We start from the raw sequence: 17,267 nt of genomic DNA, 5'->3' as shown, positions 1-17,267 counted from the left end.
CAGAGAAAAATTCCTAACAAAGAGGTGAAGTTAAATGTGGAATATATTTACCAAGGCAAACAGAGGCTTATGCCATTTATAGCTAGACTAGAATAGCTGGAGATTACATTGTAGTGAACAATTCTCTACAGGCAGGGATGTGGACAAGATCATCTTTCATCCAAAAGAGCTGCTCCATCTTTTATACTCAGATCTTCTTCAATATGTCATAGCCAGTTTTTATTAACATTCATTTCAAATCCTAAAGCCTGTTTTCTTTGACTATGACAGTAACCTTCATAACTTGCTATTTGCATGCACAGGTTTTTGTTCGCAAAAATGTTTAGAGAATAGTTGTTCTCCATACAAATAGTCAGGTTTATATAAAATCAAGTGTATGTGCTATTTTTTTTTCAATGTAGTCATCCAACTGTGGAGCAGAAACAGCAACATAAGATTTAGGTCACACAATAATTAATAAAGCTAACAGTTCAAATGAACACTTTGCAAACATGAGACATTGAAATTTGTTCAAATAAACTATATGGGAAATCTTTGCAAATGGAGCTTGTCAAATAATGGAAACAAATTTGTGAAGCTATTCCAAAATAAACCACAACAGTTCAATTTGCTGCTAGTCATGGAGTGAGAATATTTGTTTTGGAACTGCGTATTGCTGTGTGTTGTGTGTACTGTGAATATTTGTGTGATGTTTGAAAGTGTTTTACAAAAATGTTTGTCAATCTCAAAAATATATCCTTTGTATATGAAGTATATTATTCATTATTCATGTTTTGTGTTTGCTATTTCTTATCATCATCTCTTCTCCTATTAAAAAGGTTCAGGCATCCAATGGAGGTGCAAAAATACACCATATGACCACATCCAAACAATGCTTTCCATCCTTTATATAGCACTTCAACATCAAGAATTCCTTCTGTTGTTATCAGTAAGCATTGCCAAATGTTTTGCTACAGTACTGCTGTTGCCATTTTGTAGGCATTCATCCGTCTCAGGACAGAGATAGAGGAACTATTCATCTGGTAATGATACTGTAGAAGCTTATTATGAACTTCATGAATCAGTATGAAATGTACTGTATTCCACTAGTCATAGCCTCCAGATGTCTTTGCTTTACTGCCTGTCTCAGGATTTCATAAATGCGGCATGATGGAAGTATTCAAGTATGACTGCATATGGCTCTGCTCTCTGCTTTCAAAGGAGTGGAAGAGAAAGCTTCCATCAGTTCTACCTTAACTGACTCGTGGACATTTTCCCTTTGGAAACATTGCTTCTTAACAAAGGATGTCATTGATGGGGTAAAGGCCTCCTCTCAACCTTACTGAGGATGAAATGGTGTCTCCTGGTAAGATAGACGACTTGCCAAAATACCCTTTGAAGTGAATGTTAAAACTCCTATTGACTATAAAAGGAGCAGTTCCACAGTATGTGATCTTCTCTTTGCTGCGGCTGTTTCAAGCATCGTCCCTCCTCCTACTCTATCTGCTCCATTAACAGAATCTTTGATAAGTCACAGTCCACACACCCCTGTGCAGGACCAATTTCAGCTTTCTTGGTGTTAAACTTAACTAACTAACAGGTGAACATTAGACAATGTAAAGTACACTCTGTACAGTGCCTTAGCGTGAGGCTACTCTTTCAGTTCCTAACTGGAGCCTTCTAAGCCCACATCACCAGACTTCTCTGAACTAAACCCAACAACCCTCTCTTAGGGAAGCCCAGCTCTCAAACTTGCTTCCTTTTTCTCCTTTGTTTCCCCCCTACAGCTGTAGTGCCTCCTTCCAGGCTTGATACTGCTGCTAGGTCTTACAGGCTGCGGGGGCCACCTGCAATCCATCTCCAGGACTGTTAGCTCCTTCCTGCCCTCATCCAGTGGAAAGTTTGTCCACTCTGCCACAGAGTGAAATAGGAATCTTACAAGCATGCTAAACAGCTGAATGATATAGAACCTACTTTAGAGGGATTCACAATAGGTTCTTTCAGTGGGCAATTCATCCTGCATAACTCAGAAATTTTGCCCCATCTGTATATGTCTGAGGATGTGTTTCTCTGGAATATCTCCACATAGGCACAGACTCAATCCTGGTTTATTGATTTTAATAAAGATACACTGGAGATAAATTTGACTAATAGCCCTGCTATTAAGATATTACTATCAACATTTTCAAGTGTGAGTTCTTAAAATTAGGCCCTATATCCATGTTTAGGCATCTAAGTATAAGTAGACAGCTTTGCAAAGAAACTGAGCATCTGCAAGTCTTATTTCCTTCAATGAGACCTGTGGTCTCAGTGCTGAAAAAAATCAAGACTGTTTTATTCAGGTGCCTACATTTAGGCACAGAAGTGTGAAATTCTAGTCTGTAGGGGTAAATTTTTCAAAATCATCCAAATGACTTGAAAAATCTGATTTTCAAAAGTAGAAAGGAGAGAGACAATAGGACTTAAAACTCCTAAATGTCTAACGGCTGGTCTCCACTGCTGGAGAGATCAATGCTGCTGCAATTGATGCAGCAAGACTCGATTTAGTGGATCCAGTGAAGACCTGCTAAATCAATAGCCGAGTGCTCTCTGGTCAACCCTGGTACTCCAGCTCTCCAAGAAGAGTAAGGCAAGTGGACCAGAGACCATCTCCCATTGTCTCAGCACCATGAAGATACCATGGTAAATTGACCTAAGCTACATTAATTCCAGCTACGTTATTCACATAGCTGGAGTAGTGTAACTTAGGTCAGCTTATCCCCATAGTGAAGAAAGCCCTATGTCTCTTTTAATAATGGACTTAGGCTCTAAATCATGTGAGCACTTATGAAAATATTCCCTTGGTCTTCTGAATAATGACTCAATTCTGTCCTCAGATACATCTGTGCAATTCCCACTTGTCATAAACAGATAACTAAGGGTTAATGTCTCTTTCACCTGTAAAGGGCTAACAAACAGTGACCTGCAATACCTGACCAGAGGACCAATCAGGAAACAAGATACTTTCAAATCTGGGTGGAGGGAAGCTTGTGTGTGTCTTTTGTTCTGTCTGCTGTTCTCTCTGGTTTCTGAGAGTGACCACACGTACCTACAGGTTCTCTAATTTGTGCTAGTGTGCAATTTTGTAGATACAATAGTAAGAAAGGTGGTATAGTCTTTTTAACTGTTTTTTCTTTATTTTCACTGTGGTAGTTTTGCTGGAGTTTTATATTGGATTTCTGTTGGAGAAGGCTTTTCTCAGATTCTATAAGCTGCAAGAAGCCTGTAATATTGACATCTAGATTACAGAGATAACTTTTCCTTTTTTCTTTCTTTTTATTAAAAGTTTTTGCTTTAAGACCTGTTTGATTTTTTCTCCTGGTTTAAGGCTAAAGGACTGAGTCTGTACTTACCAGGAAGTGGGGGGAGATATGAAGAAAGAAAGAGACGGGGAAAGGGAATCCCTTTGTTTAGTTCACGCGAGCTTGAATCTGTATTTGCCTCTGGGGAGGTGGAAGCCTCTGTTTAAGATTCAAGTAGTTGATCCAGTGACTTATAGGTAACCCAGGAGGGAAAGCTTAGGAAGGCACTGTGAGGAAAGAGTTTACTTTCCTTGTATTAAGATCCAGGGGGTCTGGATCTTGGGGGTCCCCAGGGAAGGTTTTGGGGAGACCAGAGTTTATCAGGTACTCAGAATCCTGATTGGTGGCAGCGTATCAGATCTAAGCTGGTAAATAAGCTTAGAGGACTTCATACTAGTACCTCATTTTTGGACTCTAAGGTTCAGATTGAGGAAAGAATACTATGACACCACTGACCTCAGTGGGATTTTCAGAGGTGCATGCCAGGAAAAAACCTCACCCCTAAATATAGTACACATAGTACTCTCTAGTGTCTCACTGTAGTGCAATTGTTCTCCTTAAGAAGGACTACATTTTAAAATCTTTTTGCCACTGAAAATCCAGGTGCTTTCACTACATAGTTGGCCTTCTTCATTCAAAAGGGCTATAATTCTCCAATTTTTAACAAAGAGTGAACAGTCCAGCCTTCTTCTACACTGCACATATAGTAATACATATGCTATTCTCCCTTCATGATTGTCACAGATGCCTTAACCAACACTCTGCTTACCACTCAGCACACTAGATCTATTTTCCCACACACTCTGGTGTGGCACACTGGGAATTCTGAGGCACAGCTTCAGGTACATTTTAAATAGCAGAGTTTTACTGAATTAAACATGAAAATGATTAATAAAACTAATACACTACAGCTTGTGTTACTTATTTTGATGTTAAATTTAATTGTCTAAGCGTTTGGGGTTCTCTCCTCATCAAATCCAGAATTCTGACTACTTTCACTAATACTTAGGGCAGATTTACACTACAGGGCTAAGTTGACCTAACTTATGTGACTCTACGTGAATAACGTAGCTGGAGTCAACGTATGTTAAGTCGACTTATTTCAGTGTCTACATTGTGCTGGGTCTGTGGGAGAAACTCTCCCATTGATTTACAATATGCTTCTCATTCCGGTGGAGTACCGAAGTGGACAGGAGAGTGATTGGCGGTCGATTTAGCACGTCTTCATTAGACCCACTAAATCGACCCCTAGTGGATCGATTGCTGCACATCAATCCTCTTGTAAGTGGAGACAAGCCCTTACTAACCTTCTTTACACTTATGTCCCCTCGTTGAACTCAGTAGGATGGCATATGGATAACTGAAAGCAACATTTGGCTCTTTCATTTTTATTTTATCTACTCGTTATTTATTGATAAGCTTCAGAGATAGGTACAGTATAAGAATATAGATAAATAGACTGGCTGATCCAAACCGCCCAATTACTCCAGGGTTCATAGATTAGGATCATAGTTTCCAGTTGAGCCTGCTTCTGACAGCTGGGGAGCACTTGTGGCTCCTGCTGACATTTACGAGAGTTTGTCTATTTGACTCTTTTTATGAATAGGCATTTAATCCTGATGCTTTCTGCCCCAGCTAGTATTTTATTTTACCTTAAATGGAACACATATTTGTGGCTTTCACATTTCTGACATTTCTTTGTTTAAAGATTAATGGAATTCATTTGGTCAGATGAGGAATCATAAAACCCTAATTTGGAAGAAGGAGGGGAATTTGAAGTGCCTTAAACTCTAATAGTGTCTGACCTTAATTTCAGTAGTGTATGCACCACTGCCTGCTAAGGTCTAAGCAGAAAACTGGAAGCCATAATCATATAAAGAATACAAAATTATGTCTGAAAAATATATGATAAATATTTAGATAATATGAACAACTTTGATAGGATTGTTAGTCACAAATGAACAACTCTTCGATATAACATTAATATCAGTCAATGAATTCTGTCATCTTTACTCCCCAGTCATTCTCTCAGCACCCTCCATGCTACTACTACTCATGCTAAAAATCTCTTCCTGAACTGTTCGGGTCAGAATTATACAACAGTCAGAGTCTTCTACAAAAACAACAATGCAGATCAAACAGAATGATTTCAAAGCAGTATCTTTGTAGATTCTAATATAGTATCTCCAGAGGAAGCTCAAACCAGTGATTCAGTACCATATTTTATGAGGCCCTAGGCAATATAATTAGCAAGTTTGGGAATGCCTTAATATATTTAACCGAAAGGTATTTAAAATTCAGAGTTTAATGCCTACCTATGCTGCAGACCAAAGGTAGTTCATTTACAAAAAGAAACTAGAGGGGAGAAGTAAATGTCAGGAAAAACTTACAGTACGGGCAGCCGTAGACTTCAGTTCTCAGCCCAATTTGGCCCTCTCCACTCCAGTCAAGAGGAACTATGCGTATGTAGCGGGCTATAACTGGATGCTGTAAATCATGCCGGATCACGCTATCAGAATTTGTATTTCCAGGAAATGCCTAAGGGAAGGAAAAAGAAATCCCTTGTAACATTGGAATACTTCTGTGAGGGAAAAAAATAGGAACAACAGTCTTCTGAGTATTTAGATTAAACTGCATTCTGGTCAACTTGTGTCTGTGCAAGTGATTGAATTAATGGATAATTCAACAAACAGCACTGGGAGTTCTACCGTGCTCACGAAAGATGCCAGATATATGGCATTGGAAGCTAATGTCCTCTTTCTCCATAATAGGTACAGTATACCTTATTCTTGGTTGAGTGAATCAAAACAAAGGGTGAGAAAATGGTTCATTCTGTATCTCTATCTAGTTTTTAGATTCTTCATTAGAATATCAATAAGCATCCCAATTGTCGTGATTGTTTTTGTGATGAAGACTGTTATTCACTAATAACTAGATTGAATACAGCAACTCTTTTCGCATAGATGGAAATAATTGTAGTTATTAGTGACATGGGACAGATTTGAACTGATGAACAGTGAAAAGCTGTTTCTCATTCCCTTGAGCCATACTGTTCCCCATTTCAGCTTTAAGATTATATAGTAGAATTTACCATATTTCTGCAGGACCCAAAACCATACCTTAACTTTGAAGTCTCACTTGTAGGGAAACACGTAATCTTCATAATCAACACCTCACCCTAAACAACATGTGCAATTAGATATTTTGGAAATGGTGCTAATCATCATAATCTTGGCTGTCATTCACAGTGAGAAGTATTTTTTCAAATACTAAGAACTCAGAGAAGGAGACAATACTTCTCAAGTGTATTAATGTTTCCAGAATTAATGAAGTCAACACATCTAGTTTTTTATTTTAGTACCTCTTAGCATAATGATTCATAGCATCTGGCTCAACAGAAAACAATACCTGCTTGTTAACTCTGCTTACATATTTTCTATCTAGTCAGCCCTTGGACAGTCTGTTCATGCACAGCCAGAACTTCACATAAGCAGTACTTTCTTATCTTTCTATAGCTAGCTTTCACTGGAGATATACATGTCAAGCTACTGAACAGGATAGTCTTACACCAAGGGGAAACGGATAGCCAATTGTCAAAAAGACTATAAACAGTCATTGTTAGTACTTTCTTATAAAATTCAGCCACTGAAGCTTGTGCTAGAGAAAAACCTGTATCCAAAGATTCAGAAGTAAACACAGTGTTAATCAATATGTCTATATTTTAGTTATTCATATCAATCAGAACACAGTAATTCATTTAAAATAGTCTATTGTACACATTGCTATAGAAAGTAATATACTAAGGGCTAGAATATACAAAATACACACTGCCCAAAATAAGGTGCGATGAGGACCCATCATCCCTGAGGAAGTTCCAGGAGAAATTCTTCCTTGTGAAAGAAGAATCCCTCCCCAAGATTCTCACCACGCTAAGAGAGGATTTATGCTTCTACACCCCTTGCATGCAAGTTCCACTCTATGCTTGGCCATGTCCCTGTCCTCTCTCTGCATCCATTGGGCTGGGCTGTGCTTCCTATGCAGGGATCAGTCCTCTTAGAGTAAATTCAGTTACCACAATTGTGGAAGGCTCCTACTGGGCAAGCATAAGGAGAGGAAGTCTTCAGTAGTACCCAGCAGAATCTGTTCCATGTTGTTTCTGGTTTGTTTGTTTTTTTCCTTCTGAACTTTAGTGTATTTTTAATGCAAATTATGACACACTTTAAAGCTGAATCTTTCAGGTTTTTTTTTATTTACAGATAATGATTTCAAAAGTATGCCTCAAAGTTTTTGGTCTATATTTCTTCACCCAACTGCAATTTTCACCAGGAAAGATTTTAAACATCAAAACTTCTTTGAGACAATTACCTCCACTTCTAGACATATTATTACATGTCTAGTATGTATGAATTAATAATTGTTTCAAGGCTGGAAACACAAAAGTTGAAATTCACCACAAATTTCAAAACAGTTACAGTTGGTTCTTTTCCATAATCTTTTTTTTTTTGACCAGCCAAAATAAGTCTAGGGAAAAAAATACATTGTTTGCCCATGTTAAAATATACTGGCAACCTTTTCTTTGAAAAGCTCTAACACCTTATGCTTTGAAGCAAGGACTTGAAATGTGGCCTTTGTCTCAGACATGTGCCTTTTGCTGTCCCTGAAAATCCACCTACATTTGGCCAAAATATCAGCCTCTGAAAAATTGCAATTTGCATGTGCTCAGTAGAGATGTTAGATTTTAGCAGCTAAAATTGAAAGATCTCTTCCTTACTGAGCATGCTCCAGCCTCTCAACTCCTACTGCTGATCAGACTGCACATATGCCATCCCCACACAGCAAATGAGCATGCTTTATCCCCTCAGAGATCCTACTTGTTAGCAGCATGTGCATGCAACATCTCCACAGAGTGACTGAACATGCTCCAATCCTTGGCTACAGGGACAATGCCAGACTCTCTCTCTCTCCCCCCCAATAGCTGTTCCAGACCTGGGTGGAGGTGGGTACTGGAACTGTGAGCAGGCAGCCTCTCTCTTCTGTGCTCTCGGTAACCCCCTATCTGGCACCCAAGTAGCAAGGAGGAGGAAGCCATCTGCTTTGAATGCAAATGAGACACAAAGTGGACCAGGGAAGAGGGAAAACAGATTGGGACAAGGTGTCTGATGAGACTGGAAGTGGAAGTGTGGAGAGAGAACTGTACACCTGTATCTGGCTATAGAAGATGACACTTTGGGAGCTGGGACTGGTATCTGGGGGTAGAGGAGGCAGGGACTGGTTGGTCAAGAAGACTGGGACTAGGCAGGGAAATGGGCAAGGGATAGAGCCAGTTGTCGGGGGCAGGGGACACTGAGATCAGATGAAAATCTGAGAGCAAGAGGGATGGCTGGTACTAGGAACCCTGGGATAGAACAGGGGGAGGGGAAATTGATCTGGCAAGAGAAAGGGGCAGAGGGAGAACAGGAACTGATCAGAGAAAGAGACTGGAACAAGGAACCAGAGATGGAGTGTGTTTTTTGGAGGGGAGACCAAGATTGAATGAGGATAATGTGGAGAGAGACTAGGACTGGGAGCGAGTGGGGTTGGGGGAAGGAAAGAGATTGCATGAGGTATTTGGAGGGGAAACTGGAACTGAATGGGCAAAGATACTGGGACTGGGTGTGGGGAGAGGAGGAATGGGAGTCAGAAAATGAGACTGAGACTCATATAGCGAGCCCAAAACGACTGGGATTAGGAAGAGAAGCCTGGGAATGGAGACTTGGAATGCTAGGAGAATGGGAGTAGACAGGGCTGGGTCAGGGACAAGGTAGTTTCCGGAGTGGGCAGAAGAGTCTCTGCCACTGGAACACTCACCTCCAGAGCTAGAATGGAGCCCAACCTTCCTGAGTCTTATCATTCATCTGCTGTGAGTAAATATCTGTGAAACCATTAGCAGTGTCCCATCCCCGTCTAGTGCTGGTTCACATACGAGCTTTAAGTTGCTCTATTAGCTGAAGTTGCAGAAGACTGTACAGTTGATCGAAAGGTTCCAAACTTACTGATGATCCATGTGGGTATCAATATGATATCTCATGTTGGAAATTTCCATTTGCTTTTTAAAAGCCTCAGAAATTACCCACCAAAAACTTTTTTAAAAGAACATTAAAATCACAAAGCCGAACTTTAGGAAATGCCAAGATTAAGGTTGCTCATGCAACCTTATTTCGGCTCCTTTGTGTGTACGTCTTATGAAAGAGTCTCTAATTAAATGATTACATGCTATTTTTTCTACAAGACCCCTGCCTCATTTAGTGCACCCGATGGACCTGCTCTGTGGATAAATCAAGGTCGTGTAGTAAAAAGACTCTTGTCTCCTGCCTCATTTGTTGGAGATGTTGGAAAGTAAACAATGAATGAGGCACAGGACTACTGGAAGAGAAAGAACAGGCACTTGAATGCTGCCTCAAACCATTTGGATTCTACAAGAATATAAGAGCTGACATATTGGATTAGACCAATGGTTTGTCCATCCCAGTATCCTGTCTCCTACATTGGTCAGTACCAGAGCTTCACGGGAGTATACAGAACAGGGCAATTTTGGAGTGATCCACCCCATCTCCCCACTCTGCTTCTGCAGTCAGAGGTTCAGAATTGCCCCAAGCATCCCTGACCATCCTGGCTAATAGCTATTGATGGGCCTATCCTCCATGAACTTATCTTGTTCTTTTGACCATAGTTATATTTTTGGCCATCACAACATCCCACTGTGATGAGTTCCACAGGTTAATCGTGTTGTGTGAAAACATACTTCCTCTTATTTGTTTTAAACCTGCTACCTTGTTAATTTCCTCAGGGGATCCCTAGTTTTTGTTTTGTGTGAAAGGGTAAATAACATTTCTCTATTCATTTTTTTCTACTCCATTTATATACCTCTATCATATTCCCCTTTAGTTGTCTCTTTTCTAAGATAAGCAACCCTAATCTCTTTTTTAGTCTCCCCTGCTATGGAATCCATTGCATATCCTTGATCATCCACGCTGCCCTACTCTGAACCTTTTCCATTTCTACTATATTCTTTTTCAGAAGTGGTGACCAGACCTGGATACAGTATTCAAGGTGTGGGCCCCCCTCTGGATTTATATAGTGGGATTAATGATATCCCTGTCATTGCCACAGAGTTTCTATGTGACACTAGGCAAGTAACAAAGCATTCTTTTCCCAGGTGGTCACTAACTGTACGTTCCTCATGTTTTGACTTGAAATCCTGGGGGTCTGATTTGCAAAGTACTGAGCAATCACCACTGCAACTGAAGTCAATGAGTGCTTGTGCCATAGAAAACTCACGAGGAAATTAATAGTTCAGTTTTCAAACAAGGGTTTGAATAACATGCACTAAATCAGGAATAGGGCCAAACATTGAACAATGAGGTGAGAACAAAATATCCAATAGCTGCTCATTACGTGAGCACTGTGCATTCTGTGCACTGAATAAGGCAGGGGTCCTGTGGGGGAAAAATAGTATGTGATCACATAATTAAAGACTGTATCATCATGAATAGGTACAAGGGGGATGTATTAAGGCTCTGTGGGCAATCTTAATTCTGTTATTTCCTAACTTTGGAGTTCTTGAGTTTGCAACCTTGGCAATATTCTTTAAAGATAGTGTATTTCTCTATAATATAACGTATAACGGGAAAGTGTGGAATCTCTAATATAGGGGTCCCCAACGTGGTACCCACGGGCACCATGGACCCCGCCTGGGTGTCTAAGTGCGCCCGCGTACTGGCCGGAGGACGACCATCTGCCAAAATGCTGCCGACAAGCATCATCATCCAGAGGCATCGCTGCTGAAATGCCGCCACTTGTTGGCGGCATTTCGGCAGCGATGCCTATTGACATTGCTGCTTGTCGGCGGCATTTTGGCAGCGATACTTATTGACATTGCTGCTTGTTGGCGGCATTTGGGCGGATGCTCGTTTGCCGCCACGGTCCTCTGTGGCTCATCATCTGGCACCCGCCAGACAAAAAAGGTTGGGGACCACTGCTCTAATATATCTCCATGATACCATTGGTAAAGGCTGATTTCAAAAGTCAGAACTACTGAATGTGACTCTCTAAACCTACTACCTGGATACAAACCCTTTCAAAAAGATTTGGGGATCAACCCTGAAAATGCTAATTACCAGGCACGCTGTTTATTACTTTGAGTAGGCCTATTGAATTCAGCACTACGCTTAGTAGCATTTACTGACCAGGTAAATAGACACGAGCAGCAGAGAATAGGGTAATGTGGGGGTGTCGTCAGTTTCCCAGATAATTAAAATGCATTTCATTTACTCTTCAGCAGAACAATATATTTTTAAATGCAGCCTTCATTTAGATAAATGTAGTACAGTAATGCATGCTCTGTGGATAATGCAAACAGTGGTCCAAATCCATCATCGCAAGGCTGAACAATCAATTTACAGAGACTTGAGAATTATATACTGTTGCTGTTAAATCTCCATTTCTGACTGAGATTTGTACATGGGCTTAGAAAGATAGGTTTTCATTTAAAAAAGCCTGAATTTATACAATTTGCAAACCTTTATGTTTGCCAAGGTTAAACAGTTTAATAACATTTAAAATTATAATTCAAACCAATGTTATTGTGGGTTTTTTTTTTTAAGAGCAGCGAGAATTGGACTATAAAGTATATAAGTATACACTAAAAAAAACCTCCTATAACTTTTTCTTAAAACCTGAAGATATCTATGGTATCTGAACAAGTTGTCCAAATTATTAATCTCAAAAGCACACTGAAATCTTTAAAGTCTGTGCTAACATTGCCAGAAATGTGCCCCTCATGAGCAATTCAACCTTTCTTCAGCCCAAATAGTTAGGAAAAATTACTAAGGCAGGAATAAAGGCTCAGCTGGTTGTAAACCCAGTAATACAGTCTCAGCAATCCAAAGCTCTGAAAACTTCTTCAACATGTTTCAACTCACATCACAATGAAAAGACTGGGAGCTGGAAGTGTTTTTCCTGAATTCTGGGGTGCATTGCAGTGATACTGTTACTGTGGCATTTTTGCCAACAATGCAACCTGACTATTTTTGCTGGCCAGTGTGAAATGGGGTATGGCCAGGACCCCACCACATGCCCAACCATTTTGGAAATGCTAGTTGCTGACAGTGGCACTAACCTTGCACATACCTGTGGTTAGGGTAACACATAATCTGTTACCATGTTTGGTCTCTGCATGAGTGTGCAGTGTGGGAAGACTACTTTTACTTCATTTCTCTCTCTTGCACACCATGTGTATTTCCACTGGAGTTACACCTGATTTACAGAGGGGTAAGTGAATGGAGAATCAGGTTGTGACCCTTTAATATTTACTACTGATCAAGTGCTGTACTTAAGTAAAATCTTTACATTGCTGAGCATGTCATTCCCAAAGCTAGAGTATGAAAAAAAAAAAAAACAATGTTCACTTTTCCTAAATCTTTATACATTGTGTTACTCTGAAAGTTCTCACAGTGTTGCACCACTGGCCAGAATGCTTCTTCTTAGCACCTTCCGTTTGCTGCTTCTTTGCATAGCAGGTGGGCGTGACAATCAGGGTCTAGCCATTCCAAGGGGGAAGCAGAAGGGTTAAGCACCAAAAATAAACAGTTAAACCAAATGATTGCATGCTGTTTTTCTACTATAAAAATATACTGAATAAGGTCTTCTAGGAAAGATTGTGATGTTCACTTACTAGTTGTTATGAGATATGCATACAGGTTAGGGTTCAGAATGCATGTATGTACAGATATGTAGAAAATTGTTACTGGACCTGTGGTGCGACTTCAGCATCACCTCACAACAGGATGGGGAAGCAATTAGGCAGAGAGGGGCTACCTCTCTGAAAGAAAGACACTGCCTTCAAGTACCTAGCCATTTGTCCAGCTCAGAGAGGAGGGAAACAATGATGAACCATCAAAGTAAATGGGAACAGAAAAGAAAACCCCAATCTTCGAAAATTAAGAAAGGAGAGAATTTTCCCCATCTATAGTGACTGAGGAAAAAACCCTGAAAAACCCTTCAAAATGGAAGAGGTTTGAACTGAAGAGCATCCAGAACCTGGAGGACAGTCTCCAAGTGGAAAAGAGCCGGGGAATGCTGGATCCCTCTTATAGCTAGGAGGTATCCTGGGAAACTGTTTAAGGGAATAGGTAACTCCTATTAGAAAAGGTATTTTATCTAATATGAAAGAGAAGGGACTGAGGTTGCAACTCTACATTCATTTTTGTGTAACTCGTATATGTGTGCTTTCCCTTACTATTTCATCTTTGAATGTGTGGTTTTTATATTAAATAAACTTCGTTTATTTTCACCCCAAGCAGGCCTCTGGTGTGCTAACTGTGTGGTCTGTGTGCGGCAGAGCGAGCTTATAACTTGGGTGTTGGTTTCACACCTTCAGGGAAGATGAACCAGAGGGGAACAGTCTGAGTGTCTGGTAATTAACTCAGGGAGGATGTATTTGGGGAGACCTGTGACTGGAAGGGCTGTTAATGTCACTCTGAAAAATGCAACTAGGCTGCTGAGAGCCAGGGAGAGACATTATGCTTGTGGGAAGGCTACTGGTGTCTGGGTGTTGAAAAATAGATGCACTGAACAGAATTCCCAAAGTTACAGGACAGGTGAGGATGGAATATTTTACTGGTCTGCATGGACCCCAAAATGTCACAGTGGGGAAAAGCAGTGAAATTAAAATAAGAGAAGAAAAACATTTGCCAGGGTTTCTACATTGCTCACCTGTTAAAAATTGGCCTGAAATAGAAACTGGACCACCTACATCAAAACTTCTCCAAAATTTGGGGACCAATCAGATTCAGATCTGATTTCACATCTCAGCTTTGCAGGTTGGGGCCAACATTTAATAATAATACAAATCAAAAAAAAAAAAAAAAAAAGAGGTAAATGCAATAGCTTGTGAATTTAAATAAAATATTGCAACATAAAGCAAAAGTGCTGTAAGTAAGTAAATTTCACAAAGGTCAGATAAGTTTAGTAAGGTTGTAAATGAACTATAAGTCTGATCTGCTGGAAAAAAAATTGCGTTAAGGTATACATTACTATTTTACATATCCACAGCGATTTACATTCACAACACTATTGAAAAGAATTTACTTCCCCCCCTTTAATAAAAGGGATTACAAAGAGATTCCCAACTGCCAAAATCATACTAATTCTTCCCAAAGTTTATGGGATCTGCACCATCTTCCAGCTATCATAGTCCTCCCAGATCCTTCCTAACTACAGTGAGATGTGGTGGCTAAAAAAAAAGTGCAACAAGATACCATTCCACCAGCCCAGGGAGGAGAACTGATGGAGAATGTTACTCAGCATGTCTGCACTACAAATTTAAATCAACCTAACTTACATTGGCAAAGATCTGCCACAAAAATCATATCACTTGTCCGTGTCTACAGTTTGCTCCTTGTGTCAGCCATACATGTCCTCACTAGGAACCCTTCTACTGATTTGTATTGGCATTGTGGGATGACTTCTGAAAGCCAGTAACTATGGATGTAAGCAATGCAGTGTCCGCACTGACACTGCGTCAACCTAACTACATCAACATTGATTCTACGCCTTTTCTGGAGGAGAGTTAAGTCGGTGTATTGGGACAGTTACGTCCGTGGGAGCAAAATATTACTATAGACACTTACATAGCTAATTCAATGTAAGCTGCTTTGCATCAACCTAATTCTGTAGTATACACCAGGCCCCAGACACTTAATGAAGCAGAGCAGGAGCTGAACCTCCCTCCACCACTTATTTTAGTTTCTGGTGAGAAGTTCCCTATCTCAGTGTGTGATATATTCAGAGGCATGGAGTGCATATACTTGAGTGTACAATCTCTCTTTGCATCAGTAAAGGAAAGAAATGATAAAAGACAAAAACACCCTATCACCAGCTGGGTAAATACTTTTCACAGAGCAATCATTCTCTATCTGACCTATCAGTCTTCATCCTCAAAGGAAACCTGCATGACTCTTTCGAAAGATGAGCCTGGGAGCTTAAATTCATAACTTTGCTAGACACTAAAAATCATGGACTGAACAAAGACACTGGATTTACGGCTTATTACAGCTATCTCTAACCCATTAACCCTCCTGTTTGTCCTATGACTACAGGGGTTTTAACAGGCCATTTCACCTTGAATGGTGCCTTAGAATAGTGGCTCTCAACTTTTCTAGCGTATTGTACCCCTTTCAAGAGTCTCATTTGTCTTGCATACCCCCAAAATTCACCTCACTTAAAAAGTACTTGCTTATAAAATCAGACAAAAAATTGAAAAAAAGTGTTACAACCCACTATTACTGAAAAATTGCTTCCATTCTCATTTTTACCATATAATTATAAAATAAATCAACTGGAATATAAATACTGTATTTACATTTCAGTGTAAGAGCAGTATAAACAATTTGTTGTCATGAAATTTTAGTTTGTACAGACTTTGCTAGTGCGTTTTATGTAGCCTGTTGTAAAACTACACAAATATCTGGTTGAGTTAATATACTCCCGGAAGACCTCTACTTACCCCCAGGGGTATGTGTACCCCTGGTTGTGAACTACTTTCGGATATGTGCTAACTCCTTGTGCTAATTTATCTAGTCAGTCAATCTTATATTTAGCTGTGACACTCTGAGTACCTTTCCCAGAGTTGATGAAGAGCTCTGTGTAGCTCAAAAGCTTGTCTCTCACCAACAGAAATAAAAGATATTATCTCACCCACCTTGTCTCTCTATATTTTATTGGCTTTTTTTAACAAGAAAACTATTCATGAACCTGAACTTATGGAAAAAAATCTAATTTTTTGCTGTATTTTGATATATGAACGCTACTTCTCATGTTATTGTGGCCTCATAAATATCTCCTTAAACCAGAAACAAAGCCTATTGGAGTTGGGGAAGAACACTGACAAAAATACAATACTGAGATATTTTGGTTCCTATGAAACACAAGGTTGGGATTTTCAAGAGGCATCTCTGATAAAGCCGGGGGAATTTTTTTCATCTGAACCTTTTTCCAGCAAAATAATGCAAATTCCGCAACACCAACATTTTTCTCAAATTTGTTTTGATTTTGCCATATTGTTTCAGTTGAAATCATGGGCTTGTTTGCCTATCAACATGAAGAGAGAGGAGATCCAGTTTCTCTCTATCAATAAATCATGGTAAACACGAGGAAGGGAGAAAGGCTATTTATGATGAAGGACACATAATAAATGGGTATAAACTGGCTGTGAATAAATTTAGGCTGCAATTTAGAAGACAGTTTCTAACCATCAGGGGAAAAGGTTTCTGGATCAGCTTTCCAATAGGAGTGGAGGCAAACATCCTAACTATTTTTAAAATGCAGCTTGATAAGGTTATGAATGGGACTGTATGATGGGTTTGCCTGCAATAGCAGGGGGACTGAATTTGATGACCTAAGAAGTCTATATTCCTGTGAAAAAATACAGAATGCACAAAAACCAGACAAACCCCAAATTCCAAAAAAGTTGAAATGTTTTGTTTTGACATTTTTTAAATGAAACATTTCCATTTTTCCAATTCAAAACAACTCTTTTTTTCAAATTTTCTTTCAAATTTATTAAAAACTTTTAAAAAACAATGCTTGAAAACGAAATGCATTTCATTAAAATATTTGCAAAAAATACTTTTTGGTTTGGCTCCAAATGATTTTTTTTCTTTTGATTTTGCAGAATTGCCTACAAAATGAAAAGTCGGTTATTCACATAGCTCTAATCTAGGGGAAGGTAAGTAATTAGTTGAATGGTTAACTCCGCAAGATGCCTTTGAAAATGCATGAGTGAAAAAGTGAGAGCTGGGTGGGTGTAGAAAAGAGATACAGTAGCCAGTGAAGAATGAGGACAGTGAGCCAGTGCCAGAGGAAGAAAAGCTAGATAGATAGGAAAGAGAGAAGGGATGCATGTTGAAG

The 17,267-nt window shown here is 39.6% G+C and overlaps 1 protein-coding gene across 1 annotated transcript in view; it reads right to left on the bottom strand.

Moving 5' to 3' along the window:
• Window positions 1-17,267, bottom strand: part of CNTNAP2 (contactin associated protein 2) — a 2,322,964-nt gene that overhangs the window by 1,523,752 nt on the left and 781,945 nt on the right. Inside the window, exon 4 of the mRNA XM_075062605.1 lies at window positions 5,711-5,858. Within this exon, the coding sequence (XP_074918706.1) occupies window positions 5,711-5,858 (148 nt within the window). The remainder of the gene's footprint in view (window positions 1-5,710; window positions 5,859-17,267) is intronic.

This window comes from Chelonoidis abingdonii, chromosome 2, assembly GCF_003597395.2.
Source record: "Chelonoidis abingdonii isolate Lonesome George chromosome 2, CheloAbing_2.0, whole genome shotgun sequence".
In the NCBI taxonomy this organism is placed as follows: domain Eukaryota; kingdom Metazoa; phylum Chordata; order Testudines; family Testudinidae; genus Chelonoidis; species Chelonoidis abingdonii.
The sequence above is the reverse complement of the archived record's forward strand: the minus strand, read 5'-3'. Positions and strand labels throughout refer to the sequence as shown.